Source organism: Hippoglossus stenolepis, chromosome 20 (assembly GCF_022539355.2).
Source record: "Hippoglossus stenolepis isolate QCI-W04-F060 chromosome 20, HSTE1.2, whole genome shotgun sequence".
In the NCBI taxonomy this organism is placed as follows: Eukaryota; Metazoa; Chordata; class Actinopteri; order Pleuronectiformes; family Pleuronectidae; genus Hippoglossus; species Hippoglossus stenolepis.
Genome location: NC_061502.1, coordinates 20441669 through 20465366, shown reverse-complemented (window position 1 = coordinate 20465366; position 23698 = coordinate 20441669). Strand labels below are relative to the sequence as shown.

Sequence of the window (23698 nt, the reverse complement as noted above, 5' to 3'; positions counted from 1 at the left end):
ACTTACTCCACTCTGAAAGTTTTTTATGACAAAACTAACTCAGCTCCAGCTTCACTCGGTGTTTGTGTTCACCAGCTTCACCGGGAGGTTTTAGCTCTGCGCCAGGACAGAAGTTTCAAAAAGAACAAAAAGGGGAAGTTTGGAAATTTGTAAACGAAAGCAGAAGGATTCAGGAGAAATGTGTTAAATGAGCAGGCATTGATCTCCTGATGGGAATTTACTGGGACAGCGTCTTAAATCCTTTTGCCTCCTGGACGTCAGCGGTTCTCAGGGAAGAAGCTGCAGACGTTAATCAGATTGACGTGTTGGGACCTCGTCTGCACGAAGCTCGCGGACGTGAGGGGGACACGAGGTTCATGTGATAAAACCCCTCATGGCAGATAAAGGAATAGTCATGAGTAGAAAACTGTTTTCTGATCGTACACAGCTGCGATTACGTTTTGATTAGTCTCAGAACAACGTTTAATCTTCGACTGGATTCTGTTCATCGGGATTACCTGCGGCGGAAGAACCAGGAAGTCGATGCTAACATACAAAGACTGACACTAGAGACCAGTGTTCACGTCCACAGTTAGTTTGTATTATACGACATGATCACAGTATATTTTTACCTCTGCACCAGTGACACCTAGTGGATAGAGGCATTATGTGTTTGTCCGTACGTCCCATTCTTGTGAACATGATATCTCAAGAACGCTTCAAGGGCATTTGTTCAAATTTGTTACAAACATTCAGTTACACTCGATCAGATGAACTGATTAGATTATGGTGGTCAAAGGTCAAAGGTCAAGGTCATGGTGGCCTCACAAACATGTTTCCGTCCTGTTGAACCTGATATGTCTAGTTTGACTCGAGGCAGTTGCTTCACATTTGGACCAGTTGTCACTTGGGACTCATTTCAGAGGTCAAAGGTCACAGTGACCTGATATGAGCCTGCGCTGGTTGGTGAAGCTGAACAACCACAGGACGAAGGTGACTCTTGTGTAAATAGGACAAACGTTCAGGAAGCGGTGGAGGAAACAGATTCTCTACGTTATCGTGATATTTGACCAGATATCAGGACATGAACATGTTTGATGAGGCAGCGCTGACTGATGCACAGTGTGGGGGAGCTGAACACACACATCCGCCCACACACACACACACACACACACACACACACACACACACACACACACACACACACACACCTGTCTTCAGCGTCTGTGTGTTAATTCTGTTAGTTTGTGTGTTTTTGTTTGTTTGGCAGTGGGATGTTCCTCTGAGCTTTAACTCGCCCACACACATCATCACATGTTCTCATCTCCTCTTCTTCTTCTTGTCATTTCACTTTCATCCATCAATCAACAAACATCTTGAACACGAGGCTCGTTCAGCCTGAAGCAGCTGAGACGTTCAGCTGAGAACCCAACGGAACAAAGTCACATGACGTACGCTGATGTACAGGAAGTGGAGTCAGGAGAACCACCACCTGAAACCACGTTCTACTGATGAGACCAACAAAGACAGAGTCTGTAACACTGTCCTTCACCTGTCCTTCAACTGTCCTTCACCTGTCCTTCTCCTGTCCTTCACCTGTCCCTCACCTGTCCTTCACCTGTCTTTCACCTGTCCCTCCCCTCTCCTTCACCTGTCCTTCTCCTGTCCCTCACCTGTCCTTCACCTGTCCCTCACCTGTCCTTCACCTGTCCTTCTCCTGTCCCTCACCTGTCCTTCACCTGTCTTTCACCTGTCCTTCACCTGTCCTTCACCTGTCCTTCACCTGTCCTTCACCTGTCCTCCTGTCCCTCACCTGTCCTTCACCTGTCTTTCACCTGTCCCTCCCCTCTCCTTCACCTGTCCTTCTCCTGTCCCTCACCTGTCCTTCACCTGTCCCTCACCTGTCCTTCACCTGTCCTTCTCCTGTCCCTCACCTGTCCTTCACCTGTCTTTCACCTGTCCTTCACCTGTCCTTCACCTGTCCTTCTCCTGTCCCTCACCTGTCCTTCACCTGTCCTTCACCTGTCCTTCTCCTGTCCCTCACCTGTCCCTCACCTGTCTTTCCCCTGTCCCTCACCTGTCCCTCACCTGTCCCTCACCTGTCCCTCACCTGTCCTTCACCTGTCCTTCTCCTGTCCCTCACCTGTCCCTCACCTGTCTTTCACCTGTCCCTCACCTGTCTTTCCCTGTCCCTCACCTGTCCCTCACCTGTCCCTCACCTGTCCCTCACCTGTCTTTCACCTGTCCCTCACCTGTCTTTCCCCTGTCCCTCACCTGTCCCTCACCTGTCCCTCACCTGTCTTTCCCTGTCCCTCACCTGTCCCTCACCTGTCTTTCCCCTGTCCTTCACCTGTCCCTCACCTGTCTTTCACCTGTCCCTCACCTGTCCTTCACCTGTCCCTCACTTGTCCTTCACCTGTCCTTCTCCTGTCCCTCACCTGTCCCTCACCTGTCTTTCACCTGTCCCTCACCTGTCTTTCCCCTGTCCCTCTCCTGTCCCTCACCTGTCCCTCACCTGTCTTTCCCCTGTCTCTCACCTGTGTGTCACTGAATAAATCAAGTAGAACTTGAACAGTTAGCTTCCTGCTGGTGAGACGTCGTCCTCCATCAGTGGAGACGAGTGTGAACAGAGTTTGACAGTTTCTCAACGAGCAGGAAAACCTCTGAGCTCTTTGAAAATAACCTGAAGGTCACAGCGGTCGTCTGAAAACTTCAGGATCACCTGGAAACGGCCCATGGACGAGGCTGGGTTTATGAGCGATACTGCAGCCAGCCACCAGGGGGACGCTTTGGGTCATTGAAACTGACAAATGGAGTCTGGAGATATCTCGGTCAAAGGTCAGAGGTCACTGTGACCTCGTGAATGTGATGTCATCTTAAGATTCTTAAGAGAGAATCTTTTCAAATCCTTCACCAACATTCACTAATTCTGCGTTCACGCTAAACGCGTTTGGGTTAGGGGGTTACCCCGACCATGTGTGGGCCCACCAGACCACCAGGGGGCGCACACTGCTCAGGGAATTGTACTGTCTCCTACAGGAGCTGAGTCTGAGGTCTGATGACCTGTTGGCTCAGGGCGGAGCCAGGACATGAGTTTCATTCTCAAAGCTGATTGGCTTCAGGAACTTTGTCTCACTCTGATCTTTAAGCTAATATTTCCACTCGAATACTCAACGTGATGATGATGTTTATCAGTTTGACCTGATGAGGCAAAGAAAAGACAAACCTCATCAATCTTCTAAAGACCTCCTCTCCCTCCTCCTCTGTGAGTTCCATCGGCTTCATGAACCTTCCCTAATGGCTCCGTGGAGAATATGGAGAAATGCTGCTGAGTGTGCGAGCTCGGTTTGCTGGTTGAAATCCTCTCCGTCTGCCGTCTGACAGCCAATCTCCAGAGCTGTCGGATCTCATGGACGCAGGCTCACCCCCCCTCCCCCCCTCGCCGCCACCATCGCCGCCATCCCCTGCCCGCTCTGATCCACCCTTCACTCCTCACAACTACACGGCTGTTCAAAGCGTGGTATGGACGGGGGGGTCTGGTGCAGCGGAGCCGTCAAACACACTTTGAGAGTTTAAAGTCTCAATCGGGTCGGTTTGGTCTGAGCAGCGCCGACGACAGGAAGGAAATACAAACCGATACAAACGGAGACGATGAGTTTAACTGTTCATTTTCAGTCCCTTTGTTTTTATTCACAGGATAAAATACATTCTCAAGATAATTTAAAAACGTAAATCATCACTTTAAACAAATATTCTTTTGGATAAAAGCACTTCAGAGACGACCAGTGAATCTGTAACCTCTGAAAACGTCTCTGCTGCTGTATGATCCAGTTTGTTTCTTCCATCTTCAGTTCCTCTGGTCTAATTCCTCTGGATCCAGATCTTTGACTCCAGCTCCGTCTCGTCTCCTCAGGGTTGTTTTGTCTTCCTGTCCGACTTCTTCTCCAGACTCTGACATTTGGAACATTCACAGAAGAACCGAATGTCCCGTCTCAACCACCAGAGGTTGAAATATTACAGAGGTTTTAATTATAAACTATATTTTCTCCCATTAATGAAACACATTTTCCCGGACTGAAATATCTGGAGTCCAAATTAAAAGTACAAAGATACCTAAAACTGAATCATACGAGTTTTATTTTTCCATTAGGTTTGTTCCAGCTTCATATTTTATTTTACTTTAGTTGAGAGAAACAACGATTTCCCGTCAGATGAATCTTCTGTGTCTGGAGAACTGAACCTCAGCTGCTATGAGCAAATTAACACCAACTAACATTAAAATAAAACCTGCTGTTACACATGAACTCAGACTGGACACATTTGTATTTCCTCTTCTAATAGAACAAGATGTTTGTGGTTTGAAATTGATGAGAAAATTCTCGCTCTGTCGACTTATTGACTTCCTGTCTCATGTTTTCATACTGAGCGTCCTCGTTATCGATCCTATTCGAGTGTTTTCTTCTCCAGCGCTGAGATGAACACACGATGTGCACTCGCTGATCTCCCAGTGAATTCTGGGAAGGACTGAACTTTCCAGGTTAGTGGGTTCATGACCTATACTGCATCCAGCCACTAGGGGGCCATCCAGATGATTAGGCTTCACTTTTGGCGCTGTTGCATCGTTAGCTACTTTGAGCGGCTGCACTCGATGCTAGCTCGTAGCTCGTAGCTCGTAGCTCGTAGCTCGTCACTGAGGTGCAGTATCTCCGGGGACGTGTTGGACACATTTATCATCGGCGTTTGAAGGAGCCTTGAAAAAGAGACGTCCAATCATTGGTCTTAAGATGCAGCCTCTGGATCCGTTTCTGATCCGAGACACTGATCTGATCTTTCTGTAGCTGTTGCACAGTTTTGCAGAACACGAAGAGTTAAAGCTCAGAGCTGCAGCAGAGGAACTATGATCATGTTTCAGATGAGAATCACACGATTGGTTTTGACACAGAGGGTCAGGTCCCTGCACCACTTTCATTTCATCTCATCTACAGGAATCATCATCATCAGTGTGATAAGATATATTCTCGTGTAGTTTGATTTGCTGCAGTTGGAGACGATGAGAAAGTTTTAATAATCTTTGGTGTATTAACCTTTAGCTCGTCTGTCGAGTTGAAGCTTGATACTTGGAAAACGTCGCAGGAATCGAGACGAGAGACGATTAAAAACACGAGCAACAGTTTAAAACTATTTAAAATGCGTTTTTAATTCTGAGGTGAAGAAAACCGGATCAGAGACACAGACGAGGATCAAACACTAAGATTCATGATGAAGAATGTGAAGTTTTAAATCCTTTTTAAATCCTTCACACTGAAAACCCAGAGAATCGTGAGAACGTGTGTTGACGTACGATTTAATCCGTCACATGAATCAATTTCCTCTTCTTCATTAAAATGCTCTTGAACATCATCACAGTGCGTTTAAACCTCCTGCAGCAGAAGCTGTGATCTCAGCGTCTGATTGGAGCGTCGCCGGCTCGCTGTGATGTTCCCTGTTTACTCGCTGCTGCTTGTGTGATGAGAAAACATTTGCCGAGGATTGGCAGCAGAACAGGATGTGACAGACGAGTCTGAGCTGCAGATCCACGATGATGTTTGAGCGTCATCACAGCCCGAGACGAGCAGGAGGCAGAAATCAATTGCATATTGGCTTTTTACAATCCTGAATTCATTTGAAAAAGCAGTTTCACAGAGTAATTTCCTCTGGAGGTTCAGATCTGTCATGGCTGGTTCAGAGTGGCTCCACGGCGGTGGCGGTGGCGGCGGCGGCGGCGGCCCGGTGGATAAAGACCCGTGTGGCTGACGTGTCCCCGCCCGACTTATCTGTCCACTCAGTAGCGTGAGTGCAGCTCCCCGGAGATTGTGGACGGTAAATGTCAAGATCCTGCAGGAGCCTCTGTCTCCATCCAGTAACTTGTATCCGCTGCTGTTTGATGCTCAAAGGGCGCGAGCGTCGAGTCGAGGCCCAAAGAGATAAAGAGATGAAAAAACACGTTGGAGCGTAAACACACCAGCTTCTCAAGGTGACTCATGAAATCCTCCATTTATTACTGTTCCTACCACAGACTGTAAATAAAGATGGACGCCACGAAGTGAATCATCTGGATCGCCCCCTGGTGGCTGGCTGCAGTATAGGTCATAAACCCTCCTCCATGTTAGCAGATGGGACATGGATGGTTTCTGTCCTTTTAGGTAGTTTTTATCACACTGATGAGTTTGATTTTTAAAGTTTGATGATGTTAAAACAGGCTCTGATGTCGATGATTGACAGATGAGACTGACTCATGATTGGCAGAGAGCGTGTAAATGGGCGGGACATCAACAGCGTGTCCTTTCCACGATCACTTCAGCACAGCGGCGTTCGTATCCAAGACATTTTGCCTTCATGTCTGGATCCTGGGAGGAAGTGGAGACCACAACAGCTTTAAAGCACAATAACACATTCCCAGCTCCTCCTGTTCAATCAGACTCCGACCGGTGGATCAGTTCTTATCAGACAGATTTAATCCTGAAATGGTCCAAGGAGGAAACAAAGGTCGAGTTAAACTGAGAAGTTAAAATCCTCCTCTAGTGTTTCACCTGTGTAACAACAGCCGTCACCACAGCAGCGATGTGTCTCCAGACTGAAGCTGTTCACAGGCCCCTGCTGCTTTCACACCCTTTTTCAAATCACTACTTAATTGTCGGTTTGGCAGCTCATTACATTTCCTGCGTGTCTGTGTGTTGCGTCGCTCTGGAGGGATTTACTGTACCGAGCAGTTTCCTCCAAATAACATCGGAGAGCTTTGTTATTAATAAAGAGCGTCCACTCGTCTGTGTGTGTGTGTGTGTGTGTGTGTGTGTGTGTGTGTGTGTGTGTGTGTGTGTGTGTGTGTGTGTGTGTGTGATCCTCATCGTTCACTTTAAGTTGTGTGTCTGTTGTTCATTGATTCATGTAAATTGCATCTCTGTCGAGTGTCCTCAGCAAAACTCGCTCTGCACTGATAAAGTTTACGTTTCTGTGTGTGTGTGTGTGTGTGTGTGTGTGTGTGTGTGTGTGTGTGTGTGTGTGTGTGTGTGTGTGTGTGTGTGTGTGTGTGTGTGTGTGTGTGTTCCAGGAAATAGCCCTATCCCACACCCAGTCTAAATATCACCATCGTACACAGAGGTGATGGAGCTGAGGAGGTGTGAGAGGTGACGTGAGGTCGAGTCACCGTCTGAGCTGCAGCTCCAGGTCGTCAGGCTGGACGCTCTCTGACCTCGGGCAACACTCTGGAGACTTTTAGAACAAGATCAACAATAAAGAAACTGAAGTAAGTTTGAGTCCAGACGAACACGTTGTCCTGAGAGAGAAACGAAAATGATTTCATCCACGTGTTGATTCGTGTTTGTTGCATTAGGAACAAACAGTAACATCAGAATGTAAATCCACCGCAGGCCGGTAGATAAACAGTCACCGTCTGAAACCGCCCGGTCCGGCTTCATTAGCAGTCGCTCTGGTAATTTCACATCAGATCCGAATGTTGAGTCCGTGAGAAGATGGACTGTGAAACGTCAGTAAGAATAATTGATGTGTCAGTCGATAATGTGCGTGTGCTAATTGTTTGAGAGAGGCGGGAGGCTCCTGCCCGAGAGGGGGGGGGGGGTTCATCCACATCAGTCTCATCCAGTCGGAAACACAAGGTGTGAGGCTTCAGCTCAACTCCTCCTCAGCTTCTCCTCACTCTCTCAGTCACTGACACATTCACAGGCAACACATGCAGAAGTTGAATTCATTTCATTAATAATCCTTTAACATCCATCGAGCCTTTGGGCACAATCTCTATATTTCAGGTTGTGAGTCCATCTCATCCTTTTAAACACAATATCTGAAGAACGCCTGGAGGGAACTTATAGGGAAACAGTGTGTTTCATCTAAATTGTATGAATTGTTGTTCTCTTTACCCTAGAATGGGCTCTTTATATTTAAATCCTTTATATTTAAATCCTTTATATTTAAATCCTTTATATTTACTTCACATTATCATCACGATCATCACGATCATCCTGAGGGGAACATGAGTGAATTAAAATGTTGAGTGGATGTTAAGATATTTCACTGAGTCAGATGATTCATTATTATTCATCCTCTGGGGATCATGATCGTGTGCAAATTATAATGAGAGTTTATGAACTTATTGTTAAATATTTGTTGGCGACGTGGATAAAATAATTAAATTCAAAGACATTAAATTAATTGAACAGTAATATTTATTGTGTTACGATTCGATTTTGACACGAGTCTGAAAGACGAAACCTCAACTCAAGCAGAAGCTGTGGTTTAATTAACTTTCCTGTTGTTTCAGCTGATTCTGAGCTTTTGTTGCTTCACATGCAACAAATCCACAGTTAACTAGTGAAGTTAATTAGTTTAAAGCTGGAGCTTGTTTGGCCCCGAGGTGGCTTCAGGTCCCCGGGGGCCCGTCCGGGAATAATCCTGAAATCCAGCTTTAATTTGATCTGAAGCTACTTATTCTCTGGACCTCAGAAACATTTAAAGGGACCTGAGGGGCCACATGTTGTTTAGGCTGTAACTTGATTCATATTATAAACTATTCTTTATGTGGGTTTATTATGATATTTAGTATGTGTTTATATTTGCTGATGATTCTTTTAATGCAGCACGTGAATCGATCAAACTTCAAATCCTGACCTTGTCAAAGGGATGAAGGTCGTTCACCCTGCAGCTGATAAATAAAGGAGAAAGTAAATATATATATATATATATATATATATATATATATATTACTAACGTGGACGTTTCTCTGCTGCAGAATCAGCAAGAAAAATCCAAACAAGTGATGAAAGAGAAAACCCTGAAATCAAATCTGACATTTTCTCTGTGACACAACATGAGATGTTTGATGTGAGCCGACCTCCTGCTGATGAGCGGAGATGAAAACTAAATGTTGGAGCTAAGCACCGATTCGTCTCCTTGAATTCACAAAGCATCATTGTCATGCAACACGTTGCTCTCCTGACCACCCGTTGCCAAGGGGATATACTGTCTGCCGCCGGCTTTCATCTCCATCTCTTCACATCAGAATCAGAACGGTCTTGTTAAAACGTTCTCGTCTTTTCATCCGAACGTAACAGTTCCCCAGCAGGCGCCTCACAGCCCGACCACAAACTGCAGAGGCTCTTTTAATGCTCAACCTTTACTCCCTCAACACGTGCCGCCGAGCAGCGTCTGAATCCGAGTCGCAGCCGGTTTCAGACGCTGCAGTTGCAGAAAAGTCTGAAACTGTTGTTGTACGACACCTGCTCCTCCGCCCAAATCATCTGCTCTACAACTACTGAACTACTTGGGATCCTTACTTCAACTGTGTGTGTGTGTGTGTGTGTGTGTGTGTGTGTGTGTGTGTGTGTGTGTGTGTGTGTGTGTGTGTGTCGCCACTGAAGCTACAAGACTCCTCAGTTATCTCATAATAGGATTTATTCAAATTCTACTTAACAAAGGAAACTGCTTGGGGGGATTTTCCTGAAATTTTTAACAATATTAAATTTGATAATTCAATTAAAAAACCGACTGGAGGGCATAGAGAGGCAGTTTTATGAGATAGTGATGGTCTGAGGTAGAGAGACAGGAAATTACAGGAGAGGGCCGACAAGAAAATGTCAGAGTTTGTGACATTCAAAGTGAAGCTGGTTTGTCCTCCTGTCTTCTGCTGTCTCTGCAGGATCGGAGACCTTTGACGGAGCTACAGGCAAAATAATCTCCTTTCCTCAGCACTGCTCTGTGACCCGATGGAAAACGTCTGAAGGTCACCTGCCTCGGCCCTGCAGGAGTCGCCTGCCTCGGCCCTGCAGGAGTCGCCTGCCTCGGCCCTGCAGGGTCGCCGGCCCTGCAGGGTCACCTGCCTCGGCCCCCTGCAGGAGTCGCCTGCCTCGGCCCTGCAGGAGTCGCCTGCCTCGGCCCTGCAGGAGTCGCCTGCCTCGGCCCTGCAGGAGTCGCCTTCTCGGCCCTGCAGGAGTCACCTGCCTCGCCGCCTGCAGGAGTCGCCTGCCTCGGCCCTGCAGGAGTCGCCTGCCTCGGCCCTGCAGGAGTCGCCTGCCTCGGCCCTGCAGGAGTCACCTGCCTCAGCCCTGCAGGAGTCGCCTGCCTCGGCGCCCTGCAGGAGTCGCCTGCCTCGGCCCTGCAGGAGTCACCTGCCTCGGCCCTGCAGGAGTCGCCTGCCTCGGCGCCCTGCAGGAGTCGCCTGCCTCGGCCCTGCAGGAGTCGCCTGCCTCGGCCCTGCAGGAGTCGCCTGCCTCGGCCGCCCTGCAGGAGTCACCTGCCTCGGCCCTGCAGGAGTCGCCTGCCTCGGCCCTGCAGGAGTCACCTGCCTCGGCCCTGCAGGAGTCGCCTGCCTCGGCCGCCCTGCAGGAGTCGCCTGCCTCGGCCGCCCTGCAGGAGTCACCTGCCTCGGCCCTGCAGGAGTCGCCTGCCTCGGCCCTGCTCTGAGTTACATGTGGCATATTGCTAATAGATGAGTTTAACTGTCTGGTATTATCCCCCATTGCAGTCTTGCAGCACAAAAGAGCCGTTAAGTTGAATTTGTTGACAGGAGGAGAATGTCCCTCTCACTTTTCTCAGACGACTGGGGACGCACTCTAAAAACTTTCTGGTCATTATCTTCTCCATTTTAGGAAACACACAGAAAAAGCTAAATCAGCCACTTTGAGAGAGAAGCTCCCCCGATAAAGAGAGCTGCTCATTAGACTCTTCTCCAGGTGTTCATGTGCTTCCCTGACGCAGCAGCAGGAAGTTGAACCGTGGACGAGTCGTGCGACGCGATGGGAAAGCGGGTGGACACTTCTACGTTTACAGGAGCAGCCATTTGTCTCTGACAGACCCGGAGCGCTGGGCTCGTCCCATCAGCAGCGAGGGACTCATTAACGCCCACTTTCTAAAACCTACAGAGCAAAAAGTACACAAACGGGAAAGATGTGTTAGATGACACTGAGATTAATGATCCAGAGGCAGCTGACCAATCAGAGCAGGGCGGTCTTAAAGAGACAGGAGCTAAAAGCCAGTGTTTGAGACAGAGGCTGAAGAGAGGAGCTGCAGCGATGGACAGTCTGAGGACACAGAACATTCGAGCATGAAAACCTCGAAGCATCAACAGTTTACTGCAGCTCACCTTCTGTTTTCAGTCCTTTGCTTTATTTCTCTTAATTAAAACAGTGAAATCTCAAAACGTGTTTACCGTCTGAGAGAAACTTGAATCTGCTGTGAGCTTTGAGCAGCTGTTCTCCTCATCTCCTCGTTTAGCCTTCTGTGAATTATCTCTATTCGATGTCCGTGTGCATGTTTGTGTGTTTGTGTGTACGTAAGGTCGGACATAGTCATTTGTGTTGACCTGTGTTTTATGTGAAGCACTTTGTTTTAAAAAGTGCTGAACACAGAAAGTTTTATTATTATTCATCAACATTATGTATTGCAACAGTAAAAGTACAAACAAAGGATTATATTCAATAACAGCATTTCTATACAACCCTCACAATCCTTATTGTGCTTGTTTGTCTGTCCACAAAAATCAATTGTTCCTTGAAATGTTTCAGTTATGAGACAGAGAAGCAGCCACATTACGTTTTATTTCCCTTATGGATTCATTATCTGCCGTTAGATAAATGTAAAGAAGAAACACGCTGGATGAAAAGTAGAATAAAGTAGATCAACAGTTTTAATGAGGTGAAACAGATAAATAAAGTGGAAGCAGATTCTCCGGAGCTCAGACAGTGTCTCGGGCCGTGTGCTGTCCAGTGAGTTTCAGTTTGCATCAGTCACAAGTGGAGACTGAGAGACAGACGACCAGACCCAGAGACAGAGCAGTGACTGAATGACCCAGTTCAAAACTGCTCTGACTCAAAAACAGACTTTCAAAGACACAAGCTGCTTCACACGTTTCTTTTATCTCTTTTCACTGAAGCAGCATCTTGAAGGAGGAGGAGGAGGAGGAGGAGGAGCGGCTCCCAGAGAGGAGTCAGGGGCCCCATGGGGTCCTGGGCTTCTGCAGGGTCGGCCACATAATGTGCAGAGAGAAGTCTCCTGTCGGCTTTCTCTCATTTCCTTGGAAACTATCTGCAGAATGAAATAATGTGTTTAAACGTCTTTTCCCTTCAGTGAGTCTCTTGAGATTCATGATTCATGAAGATTCACGGTCTGGCTTCATGGACAGTCAGAGTCTGAGCAGCAGTGATCGTGGGGCGGAGCTGCGGTATCGAGGTCCCGCCCACATACGCTCTCTACCAATCCTGAGTCAGTCTCAGCTGTCAATCATCACGTCTCAGCCTGTTTTCATATCATCAAATAACTGATTCAAACCAAACTGATCAGAAACACTTGAGCAAACATCAGAGAGAGAAGAACGACCTGAAGTGACAGAAACATCTTTAAACATTTATTTAACGTCTACTTTGAGTTTTGGTCCATGTCCCATCTGCTAACATGGAGGAGGAGGGTTTGTGATCGAGCTGTCTCCAGACCTTCTGAGAACCCCCCCCCTCAGACTGCAGAGCTGCACATGGTATTTAACAGACTCCTCTGGATTCATACGAGCTGATACGTGATGTCACCTGAATCCAGATGAGAGCACGAGGCCGAGCGGCTGCGAGCCAGCGCCTCTCGAGCTGCGTTCCCTGGCAGCAGGATCGATCTTCCTGTGCATCAGGCACCACTTCCAGTATCATGTCACATTCTGCTCTTTATGTACACACCTGCTAAATTATGCAGCATTGTTCTTTTGCAAGTTTAAACAGCTGTTACGGCCACTGGAGACGCTCGGGAGGAAATCCAATAAAGCCTCAGCTGTGGCAGCGGGCGAGGTTCGGCCCTGTGGCTCCGCTGAGGCAGCATCGATAGCATCTGCACTCCAGCAGGGAACTTTTAATATCAAATCACTGGACCTGAGAAAGTCTTTATATCCACCTTGTTCCCACACAGCTCCTCCCGTCCGGTGGCCGGAGCATATCACCTGTCAGACGGGGAACTAGCAGAGGACGAGCACGGGGAACTGGTCCTGTGTGAAATGAAAGGATATCCAGCTGAATGATTCAGGTGACATGACAGGATAATGGCTCCTTCTGCTGGGATGAAACTCTGCTGCGTCTGCAGGTGTGAGCAGCTGCTCCTCCTCCTCCTCCTCCTCCTCCTCCTCGGAGGAGGAGCTGGATGTGATCTGTGCTCTGTGAGGTCACAGAGATTCACCCGGGGTCAGGTCGCATCTGGAAACCTCCTTTAATTCTCACGCTGACTCCAGGCTCTGGATTTCTTTTTAATTAAAACCTGTTTTTGCCCGATGGCGGTGAAGCCGGTGAAACCCACCGCTGGTCGTTCTTTATCTTTGAATGTGTAATTTGATTTGTAAATTTCACATTTATGGTTTTGGTGACTCTGACCATCTTGTAACGTCATCATCTGCTGGTTGGTTCTTTATCCTCCCAGTTGACAGACTTTAGGCTACAAGGTGATCATATTCATGCTCCCCAGGGGAAGAGCTGTTTATGGTTTTATTGACCCTCGGAGCTTTTTTATAACGTCTCTGACGAGTCAAACTGGTCGAGTCACAGTTTCCTCTCTTACCTTCAGTGTGTTACCTGCCTTATCGCCCTAATAACCAGTGACGAGTGTATTTCTATGTTTTATATCATCTATATTTCTTTGACCTGGACTGTGAGAGAGGTTCTTGCAGCAGCTTTGTTTTATGTTGAAGATAAATGAAACCATTAGTTTAAAGCTGCTGTGCAGGTTTTTCTTTTGTTGATGCAGAGCTGCTCATTAATCATGAAGCTAATTATCATTGTGTTGCTAAGTGTAAAGTACTTAATGTGCTGTGTTCATTTTATCTTTACAGCAAATACAAACATCAGGTCTGAAGCTGACTCAGCAGACTCTGAAACAAAACCTGGAGTTTTTCATTCAAATGATCGATGCACGATAGAGATAGAAGATAAGATGTGAGGCCACTTCTCTTGTTCCCTGATCTCGAATCTGCATGAAACTAATTAAGTTCAGTCCCTCGAGGTGACGAGGCTCCAACAGACGTCCACGCACCAACATCCTTATTAGATTTCTGTAAATTTCAATTTGCCGTTGTTGCAGTGCACCGACCTCACAGCAGCAGACACACACATCACATTCATCTTGTGTAATTAACCACACGAGCACCGTGTCTGCTGCAGAACGAGACGTGTAACAATCAGATCTGAAGCCTTCAGTTGTATTTACAGACACTCTGAGATGCTGGCACCTGAAAGGGTTGCTGGGTAAAATCCTTACATGCAGGTGGTAAAGAATAAGGTGCTTATTTAAAAAAGGATCTTTTAGGAAAAGACGTACAGGAGGTTTATTCCAGATGTTTCCATGTGACTCCTGGTGTGTGAACATCTGCAGGATAACGTCACGTTCTCTGAAATATAAAAGAATTAGTCCGAAGAACAAAGAAGTAAAAACATGTTTTTGTTTCTCAGTAATTTCATTTTTAACTCAAGTGACGCTGCATTAATTAATGTGAAACTTCTCTGAAATGAATGTGACTCTGAATATTAATGTGGCCGACGCAGCAGCTTTGACAAATTGCTGTCTGACTCCTGACAGTGGAAAGAAAATGAATTTCACCGTCTCATCTCTAAATCCTGAAATATTCCTTTTCACCTAAAACCCAAAGATTTTTGTTATTTTTAATCTAAAACATCATAAAATAAAATCTCTTTTCAGACATGACCTTTGGGAAATGTCCATAAAAGAGTGTGTGGACGTTCTTCCAGTGTCACGTCCTTCACGTGTGTGAAACCTCATCAACACGTTCACTACGTTTTACTGGGAAAGTTCCAGAAAATGTCCATGTTGCTTCTGAAATGTTTCAAAATGAAATCCAGCAAGTGACTAATGTGACTGTTACTCACAACTGAGCAGAAACTGGTCCAACACTTCAGATGAACATCATACCTTTCATCTCCTGTTTTTAATAATGAGTCAAGGTTGTTAATTGAGTCTTAATCAGTTCCATCCGTCGTGTCTTTTATAAAATGTTGAGCAGGTCGAACGTCAGTCGGGAGAAACCGAGACGTTTGCGTTCGTGGCCTCGAACGTTGCTCTAGTTTCCTGCCTCCTCATTAAAAGACTCTTTCACTGAATTTCTTTAACATCTCTAAGTTCAGCTCTTTGCAAACATCCAGAACCAGCTGACGACAGCTGAGGCCTGAGGAGCTTTAGCTCATGATCTGGAGCAATACGAGTAATGAAGCAGTTTTTCCATTTCTCTAAACAACAGTTAACAGCATTAACTTTACATTGCAGATATGTGTAACTATCAGAAAACCCAAATACAAACTGTGGATGAGTCAGACGTGTCCTGTGGAGGATCAGTGGCTGAGACCAGCTTTAAACAGGAAATGTAATGTTCAAGAATTCACAGAGAAAACGTCTTTTGATTCCTTTTGTCACATTTGATTTCAAATGAAAACACTTTATGACGCAGGTTCTTCCTCTGGACGGTTTTCTACTCACCACGGCTTCATGAGAACCTTCCTCCTTCCTGTCGTTGTGAGGACGGAGTGATGAGTTCTTCTGATCCATGTCCCCGTCCTTCGTGTGAATATCGTCTCACAGGACGAGCACGTCCATTACCTCATTACACCAGTAATCACTAATGGTCTGTGTCCATTCATCATACTTACCAAACCACTGAAATGACTCTAATTTGGTGCTAATGGAAACTGGACTCATTAGCAGGTCTGTTGGCTGATTCCTTTTTCTTTTTTTGGTTTAATTGTGCTCGTTGAAAAAGTGTCGGAGGCATTTGAGACCAAGTTTGAATATTAAAAACCAATGATGAAAGACGAGCGGGACTCAGCAACATCCCAGTGGAGCGGGAACAATAAACGTCTCTGAGAGAATCTAAAGTTTAAAGTAAATAAGTCACAAACTAAATGTTCTCTCCAGGAGCTTTTTGTGCTTCAGATCATTTGGGAAAAGGAAGAAATAAACTCTCGTTCAGGAGGAAATTCTCCAAAACGATTGAGATCATGTGAGAAATTCATTGAATGTAGGAGATGACTGCTGTCAGACACAATGTCAAATAATACAAGTCAGATGATTGGCTGCTCAGTGAGAGACTCACCTCACCTGCTGGGAATTTACCATCAGAGTCCAGATGTTTAAATGGATTTATCACGTCACGAGACAGGAACTCTAAACAGGAAATCAACGTTTTAACACAAATGTTCAATTCCAGGGACCAGACCTCCAGGGACCAGACCTCCAGGGACCAGACCTCCAGGGACCAGACCTCCAGGGACCAGACCTCCAGGGGACCAGACCTCCAGGGACCAGACCTCCAGGGACCAGACCTCCAGGGACCAGACCTCCAGGGGACCAGACCTCCAGGGGACCAGACCTCCAGGGACCAGACCTCCAGGGACCAGACCTCCAGGGACCGACACCAGAGACACGCTACCTGGGTTTGGCTGTTGCTTCATGGAACCACACAAACAAGGAGCTGCTCTCCGGCTGTGCACTGACCTCTTCTTCTTCTTCTTCTTCTTCTTCTTCTTCTTCTTCTTCTTCTTCTGACTGGTAACGTGGAGGAGCTCCAGACAGGTGAGGACGAGGTAAACATTTCATTTCTCTATCTCATGTCTGTGTCTCACATCTGTTCATCGTATCAGCTTCACACTGGTCACATGTTCAGGTCCAGTGAAGTGCAGTGTTGAGGTTTGTGTGATCTGGACACGTGATGCGCTCTGAAGCAGAGACTTGATGCTGATAAGGATGATTCAGCTGCTCTGTGTTTCCTGCAGGTCACATCCACAGCTTCACACAGAGCAAACCAGCAGACGGCCACTGAACCAGTTAGTAACTCAAACCACAGATCCTCTGATAGATGATGAATAATAACCAGCGATGTGATGAGATGCAGCAGCAGATGAGAAGTTACTCCAACGGCCTCTGAGATGTGAGGAAGAAGCAAAGCGTCTCATGCCGGTGACCCTGTGACTCCTCCCTGATGGTCTCCTGCTGACCTCCTGCAGACTCCTCCTCCTTCTCTCCCTCCTCACACGAGACCTGGGGCCAATTGATTGTCTAGTTAATTACGTTAAGCTGTAAATATGCTGTGTATAAATTGCAAATGATGAGGTAATGAGGCAGCGCTCGGTCTCAATTACGTCCTAATTGGGTCGATGTGCCCCCCCCCCCGTTTGCCCAGATTCATTATGAACCGAGTGAACGCACACGTGTATGTTCCTTTATATAAAGCAGATTAAAGCAACGTGCTTTATTTTATAACTGTGGGATTCTGCTCATGTTCTTCATATAGTGTCACTCAGGAGCCTTTCAGGCACTGTGGGGGCCCCGGGCCCCGGGGAGCAGGGGACCAGGGGCCCAGGGGACCAGGGGCCCCGGGGAGCAGGGGACCAGGGGACCAGGGGAGCAGGGGACAAGGGGCCCCGGGCACAGGGGACCAGGGGACCAGGGGCCCAGGGGAGCAGGGGACCAGGGGACCAGGGAGCAGGGGACCAGGGGCCCCGGGCGCAGGGGACCAGGGGCCCAGGGGACCAGGGGCACAGGGGACCAAGGGCACGGGGACCAGGGGCCCAGGGGCCCCGGGCACAGGGGACCCTGGGCCCCCACATCAAACCAAAGGAAGGAAGTGGGCCAGCAGCTGCTCTGAGGCCGGCCAGGCTGCAACATCAGAACCACAGGAGCAGGGAAGCTGCTGAAACAACAAGTTCAGACTGTAAAATACCTTTTCCTTTCAAGAAAGAACAAAAAGCTAATTTAAGAATTCAGATCACTGTGTGGAGACTGTGTGTGTGTGTGTGTGTGTGTGTGTGAGTGTGTGTGTGAGGTCAGTGTGTGGAGGTGGGTGTGTGGGGTTTGGGTGGGGAGGTGTGTGGGGGGGGTGTGTGTGTGTGTGTGTGTGTTGTGGGGTGTGTGTGGAGGTGGTGTGTGAGTGGAGGGTGTGAGTGTGTGTGTGTGTGTGTGTGTGTGTGTGTGTGTGTGTGTGTGAGTGTGTGTGTGTGAGTGTGTGTGAGGGGGGGGGAGGTGTGTGTGTGTGTGTGTGTGTGTGTGTGTGTGTGAGGGTGGAGTGTGTGTGTGTGAGTGTGTGTGTGTGTGTGTGTGAGGTGTGTGAGTGTGTGTGAGGTGTGTGTGTGTGTGTGTGTGTGTGTGTGTGTGTGTGAGTGTGTGTGTGTGTGTGTGTGTGTGTGTGTGTGTGTGTGTGTGTGTGTGTGTGTGAGTGTGTGTGTGTGTGTGTGTGTGTGTGTGTGAGTGTGTGTGTGTGTGTGTGTGTGTGTGTGTGTGTGTGTGTGTGTGTGTGTGTGTGAGGTGTGTGTGTGTGTGTGTGTGTGTGTGTGTGTGTGTGTGTGTGTGTGTGTGTGTGTGTGTGTGTGTGTGTGTGAGTGTGTGTGTGTGTGTGACTTGCAGAGGATGTTTTCTCAGCGTGTCGCAGCTCAGTCTTGATCCACGAGCGTCACAGACACATGGAAAATACATTTGAATTGACCTGGGTCCATTTAAAACGTTCACTTGAACCATTTGTCATTTATTCTCCAGAACAGGCGACTTTGTGAAGATCTGGATTTGACTTTTGAATTCACAATTCAACATTTCACTCAGATGTATTCATGTCTGCAGTGATTTGATATGTGGACACACATTATTTTTTAATGTAATATCCATTGTGTGCAAATAAGTAACTACACTCTTCTATTTGAAAGTATTTACTGTTTGGTGTGTTTGATTTTAAACTTGTGTTTCATGATGTTTCCTTCAGAAGTCGCTCCTCTTATTGTGTTGAGCTGCTTTGTCCTGTAACAACAGTTGAAATGAGATTTTCACAGAAAGATAAATGTCATTTATAATGAAGTGTTTGTGTTGAGATCTAAGTGACTGACAGTTGGTAGATCCTGACGCAGATGCAGCAGATTAACTACAGTTATAAACCTGAAGGCCTTGATACAGATTCATTCTGTAACGATAAAGAGACGGAGAGAGAGGTCAGAAGGTCAGAAGGTCAGAAGCAGAAACCTGGTCCCGTGACGTGCTGCTGCCGGCGGCTGCCGGGGCGTCAGAGGTTAAACGGAGCTCGACAGACGAAATTAACTGGATTACGTGTCATTGTCGTCTGGATTTCATCAGAGGATAATTCACTGTGTTGGGGGGGGGGTAAGCCCTGGGAGTCAAACCAGTGAATTCCTTCTTTTACATTTGAACAGTTTGAAGAATTCACAGGCAGCCGAGTGGATTCCCCCGAGACTAAAGTGTGTGTGAGCAGGAAGCTCAGGAGACGTGTGAATCCTAAATGATTTCACCCATTTCATTAACTCGCCTCCACCTCAGAGAGATTCCCTCTTATCGCCTCGCTTTCATTTCCCGTCCCCAGGTTCCTCCGTGACGGCCGCGTTGAATATCAGCTGTGAATTATTTAATCAAATGTCAGAGTCGGAGCCCGGAGACGAAGCTTCTTTAAAAACTAAATGTATCAGGACAATAAGTGAAGCTGGTTTGAGTTTGTGAAGTGAAACTAAACGTCTGGTTTTCTGAGATAAAGGAGAGAAGAAGAAATAAAGACTAATAACCATCATATCTACTCCATCTCTCTACAGTGCTCATACAAGTGCTCATTTTCTAAATATAACTTGAAGTAGTAGTAGTAGAAGTAATAGTAATAGTACAACCATAGCAAGAAATACTAGTGGTGATTCAGTTCTCAGTCCTCTACAGCTACTACCACTGCTACGAGTACTACTACCACTGCTACGAGTACTACTACCACTGCTACGAGTACTACTACCACTGCTACGAGTACTACTTATCCTACAGTACTGCTGCTGAAGTCCCTCTGCTGCTGTTTATCTGTGCCGCTCTGAGTAAAACAAACAGAACGGAGCTGGACACTTTAACAGTCACCGGATTAGAGATTAAAAGACATTTCTAATCTTCTTTTCCTCGGCTCTGCAGTTATGTGCAAACTCGGTGAAGTCTGAGCTTCAGTTGACCTACAATAAGTTTAACACCTTCAACTTCCGCCCACTTGTTGGCATCAAAAACAGCTCAACGTGTTCGTCGTCACTTCAAAATCACTCAGTGAAAGTGAAGGACGCAGGAAATCAAATGTTTCTGTGTTTGTCCGGGACACGACAGCCCCCCAAACTAAATCCTTAAAATCCTCAGAGACACAATTCCCTGTGACACACTGGCCTCTCGACCCTCCATCATCACCAGGCGTGTTATGAACTGTGGGTTAAACCAAACTCCATCTGACTCCATGTTTCCATCACCAGGAAACTAGAGCGTCCCTCCAGAGCAACAGAGGAACTATTGAGCTCAAGCTGTTGCTCGGTTACAGTCAATGAGCTTAATGATAATCATTTACTTTAAAGATGAAATGCCTGGAATTCACTATTTTCCTCTAAGTTGATGATGAACTCAGTTGTTTTGGTGGTTTGGTAGAAAACACGACATTTTTTAAATGTTCCTGAGGCTTAATGGATTTTAATGTTTTCTTCATTTCATAATACTTAGACATTTATAAAACATGTGACAGTTTTGTGTTATTTGTTGAGAACGTTGCTGCAGGAAAAAGCAAAAACAACATTAATACTTCATCATGGGATGTAACAGAAGCACTGAGGTGGTTTGGTCAACAGAGGATTTCACTTTTCATTTATTCCTCTGAGCCTCGTCACAGTTCCTACAGTGTGTGTGTGTGTGTGTGTGTGTGTGTGTGTGTGTGTGTGTGTGTGTGTGTGTGTGTGTGTGTGTTGACCTCTGCAACAAAACAAAATGAAAAACAGAAAACTTGACAACAAACAAAACTACAAAGAATCAGAATCTGGTTTTCTTGCCAAGCAGGTTTACACGTACGATGGATTTGAAATGAGATTTTGCTGTGGTGCTGTTGTGCAAGTATGAATATAAAATATAATAAACACTATGGGCACCAGCACCAAAGACAACATGGATGACAGTAAGAGAAAGTGAATTGTGAGGTGAGGTGCTTCTCTCATGGAGGATCAGCGACCTCTCAGACCACTGAGGAGTCGTCAACCTGCAGAATAACGTGAGTGGTGATTGGTTCTCAGGCGTCAAAGGTCACATCCTCTCTAAGCTGCTCTCCACAGGCCGCTGAGAGTAGAACTGAAATAAAACCTGAGGAAACACCGGAGCAGAGTGTAGGCGTTGGCCCGGTGAGTGTGTGTGTGTGTGTGTGTGTGTGTGTGGGGGGGGGGGTGCTGAACGCTCGCTGCTGTTGACAGATGTCCAGAAAGCCACTAACAGGATGACGCCAGCGCTGCGAGGGCCGCGGGGTAAAGACGGATTAAGTCTGAGCAGTAGATAAACAGATTATTCCCGAAACGGTGCCTACTTTTTTAACCTCGTCACTCTTGCCACACTTCACCGCTCGCTCCTCGGCCACGGTTCTCTGGGAGGAGGCTGCGGCGTCGGACGCTCGTGCTCTTTCATCAGGAGCGTTTCAGCAGCAGCTCGGGGCCTTGAAGGATCCATCGTCCCCCATGACTCCCTGCAACCGAACCCACTGCACCCATGAAGTCCACCTGAGCTAGAGGACGCCCAGCTGCATCCCCCCCCCTGCTGGATTTACTTTGACGGTCATATTTTGGGAACCCTTCCCCCACAATGCTCTGGGACTTCAGACTCGTGCTGCTGTTCGTCCTCGCTCCGCCGGCTGCTGGAATTAAAGGTAAGCCCCCGTTTTGTGCACAAAGCCACAATCTTTTGAGCCCTGACTCTTCAAGTCCACTCACAGGAGGAAGACTTTACACTTTTATTCTTTGCAGAAGGAGTAAAGTTGACAGGGAACGGATCAGAGTAAGGATATGTGGATTTGAAGAGTAAGACTTTGCAAACACGGACTAAACTTGGGCAGAATGGGAAGCAAAGCCTATTACGATTGCATAAGCACCTGGCTTTGGAATCCTGAAGGAGCTGGACGCTGTTTAAAGGTCCAGTGTGCACGACTTATGATTCCATCATGTTTGAATTCTTCAGAAGGAGCCCTTCATGTCTTCATGTCAGATAACAGCTGCCGTGTTTCTACAGGAGCCCACAACAAACTGTGGCTCTGCAGAGCACCTGTCCTGCTTTATGTTCCCTGAAGGCCACCGTAGATTCTTCTGCCTCCTTACAGAGGAAGTGGTGGCAATCTGCATCCTCACCACTAGACGCCAATAAATCCTCCACACTGGTCCTTTAACAGTCAGATCAAACAGAACGAGCCTCTGGATGCAGTGAAGTCAGTGATTCTGAAAACACGAGCTCAAAGCAATAGACAGACATAACGACTCAGCTTCTTGTTGCAGCCTGACGGCAGCTCGACAGTTTGAGTTGCAGCTTTCTCCTGAGCAGCGGAGGAGCGTCTTATTTCAGCCGAACCTCGCAAATAAAAACAACAAATCTCGCCCGTGACGTTTGATACGAAACACTTGAGCTCCAGCGTCACTTCAAAAACATCTCATGTGATGTATATTTATTCTAAAAGCACTGAGGGGGCCGCCCGCTGAATTACTGCATCCCACTCGCCCTCATGCCGTCTGCGAGAATGATGAAAACCATATAGAGAACAGTGCAGCGCTGTTTGGTGGATGCTTTTAGTCCAGGAACACTTCAAGTCCCGCGAGTGCTTTTATTTTTAGTCGGAGTGGGCACAAGGAGGGAGAGTGAACCCCGACCCCTGGCAGATGTAACGTCACACTCACTCGTCTCTGAACGACACGTCAGGAACCTGCTGCATCACACAGAAAAACATGGCTCAGCCAAATGGAAGCAATTTGATCTCAATCATCTTCAGCCACGTGTTTTTATTTTGCTGTAAAATGAGTTTAAATTAAGGTTAAAGCAGTTTCCATGGCGACCGATGCTCCGTACACTGTTGTTTTTAGTTTGGTTTAAACTTATTATCTTAATGGTGCAAATAAAGGTTTGTGAGTTTCTGACGACACTTTTCACCTTCACCAGTTTTCTTGAGTTTAAAGCACAATGTAAATTATTTCTTATTTTTAAAACACATGAAGCTGCGGTTTCATCTTTTTGGATCAAACAGTTTATAATTATAATTTTCTGTCGATCGACAACTGACTGATCGTCTCATGTATAAACGTTCAACATGTGTTTTATTGTTTTTTAAATATTTGATAAATGCAACATTAACAGAAAACTGCAGAAATGATAGAGACAGAGTCCGTTTCTCTGGACGTGACAGAACACGAGTCCAGATCCAGATCCAGTTTCAGCTGTTTGTAAATGTCGCTTGAATCCTATGAGTTGTAACACGTCTGCTGCTCTGTGCACACGCCAGGGACCTGAGCTGCAGTTACACTGATGCTCTTCTGGTTTCAGAGAGCGGCGTCCGGCTGCACCCGGGGGCGAGGACGGAGGCCGGCGGCTCCGTGCGCTTGGTGGAGCTGCTGAAGACTTCGACGCACAGCAAAGGTTCGGAGGTCGGCCGGCGTCGACCCAAGAGGTCGGTGTTTCTACACTCGGGCGTGAGAATCTGTCCACAAGAGACCATCGATGAGGCGCTGGCCAGCCACCAGGCGTACTACCAGCTCCGAGGTACCACCTTCATTTAGTATGTCACTGACATCTACCAGGAGGCTGCAGGAGGAGATAGAGTCCAGAGACACTGACTCACATGTTTGTTCTCACATTCAGAACCTGCAGAACGGGTCAGGAACATGTCAGGAACATGTCAGGAACAAGTCAG

The 23698-nt window shown here is 47.0% G+C and overlaps 1 protein-coding gene across 1 annotated transcript in view; it reads left to right on the top strand.

Moving 5' to 3' along the window:
- The first annotated feature begins 21301 nt into the window (after positions 1 to 21301).
- LOC118099871 (interphotoreceptor matrix proteoglycan 2) overlaps positions 21302 to 23698 on the top strand; it is a 23808-nt gene continuing 21411 nt past the window's right edge. The window contains exons 1-2 of the mRNA XM_047338208.1: positions 21302 to 21676; positions 23332 to 23547. Of these exons, the coding sequence (XP_047194164.1) occupies positions 21613 to 21676; positions 23332 to 23547 (280 nt within the window). The 5' untranslated portion in view covers positions 21302 to 21612. The remainder of the gene's footprint in view (positions 21677 to 23331; positions 23548 to 23698) is intronic.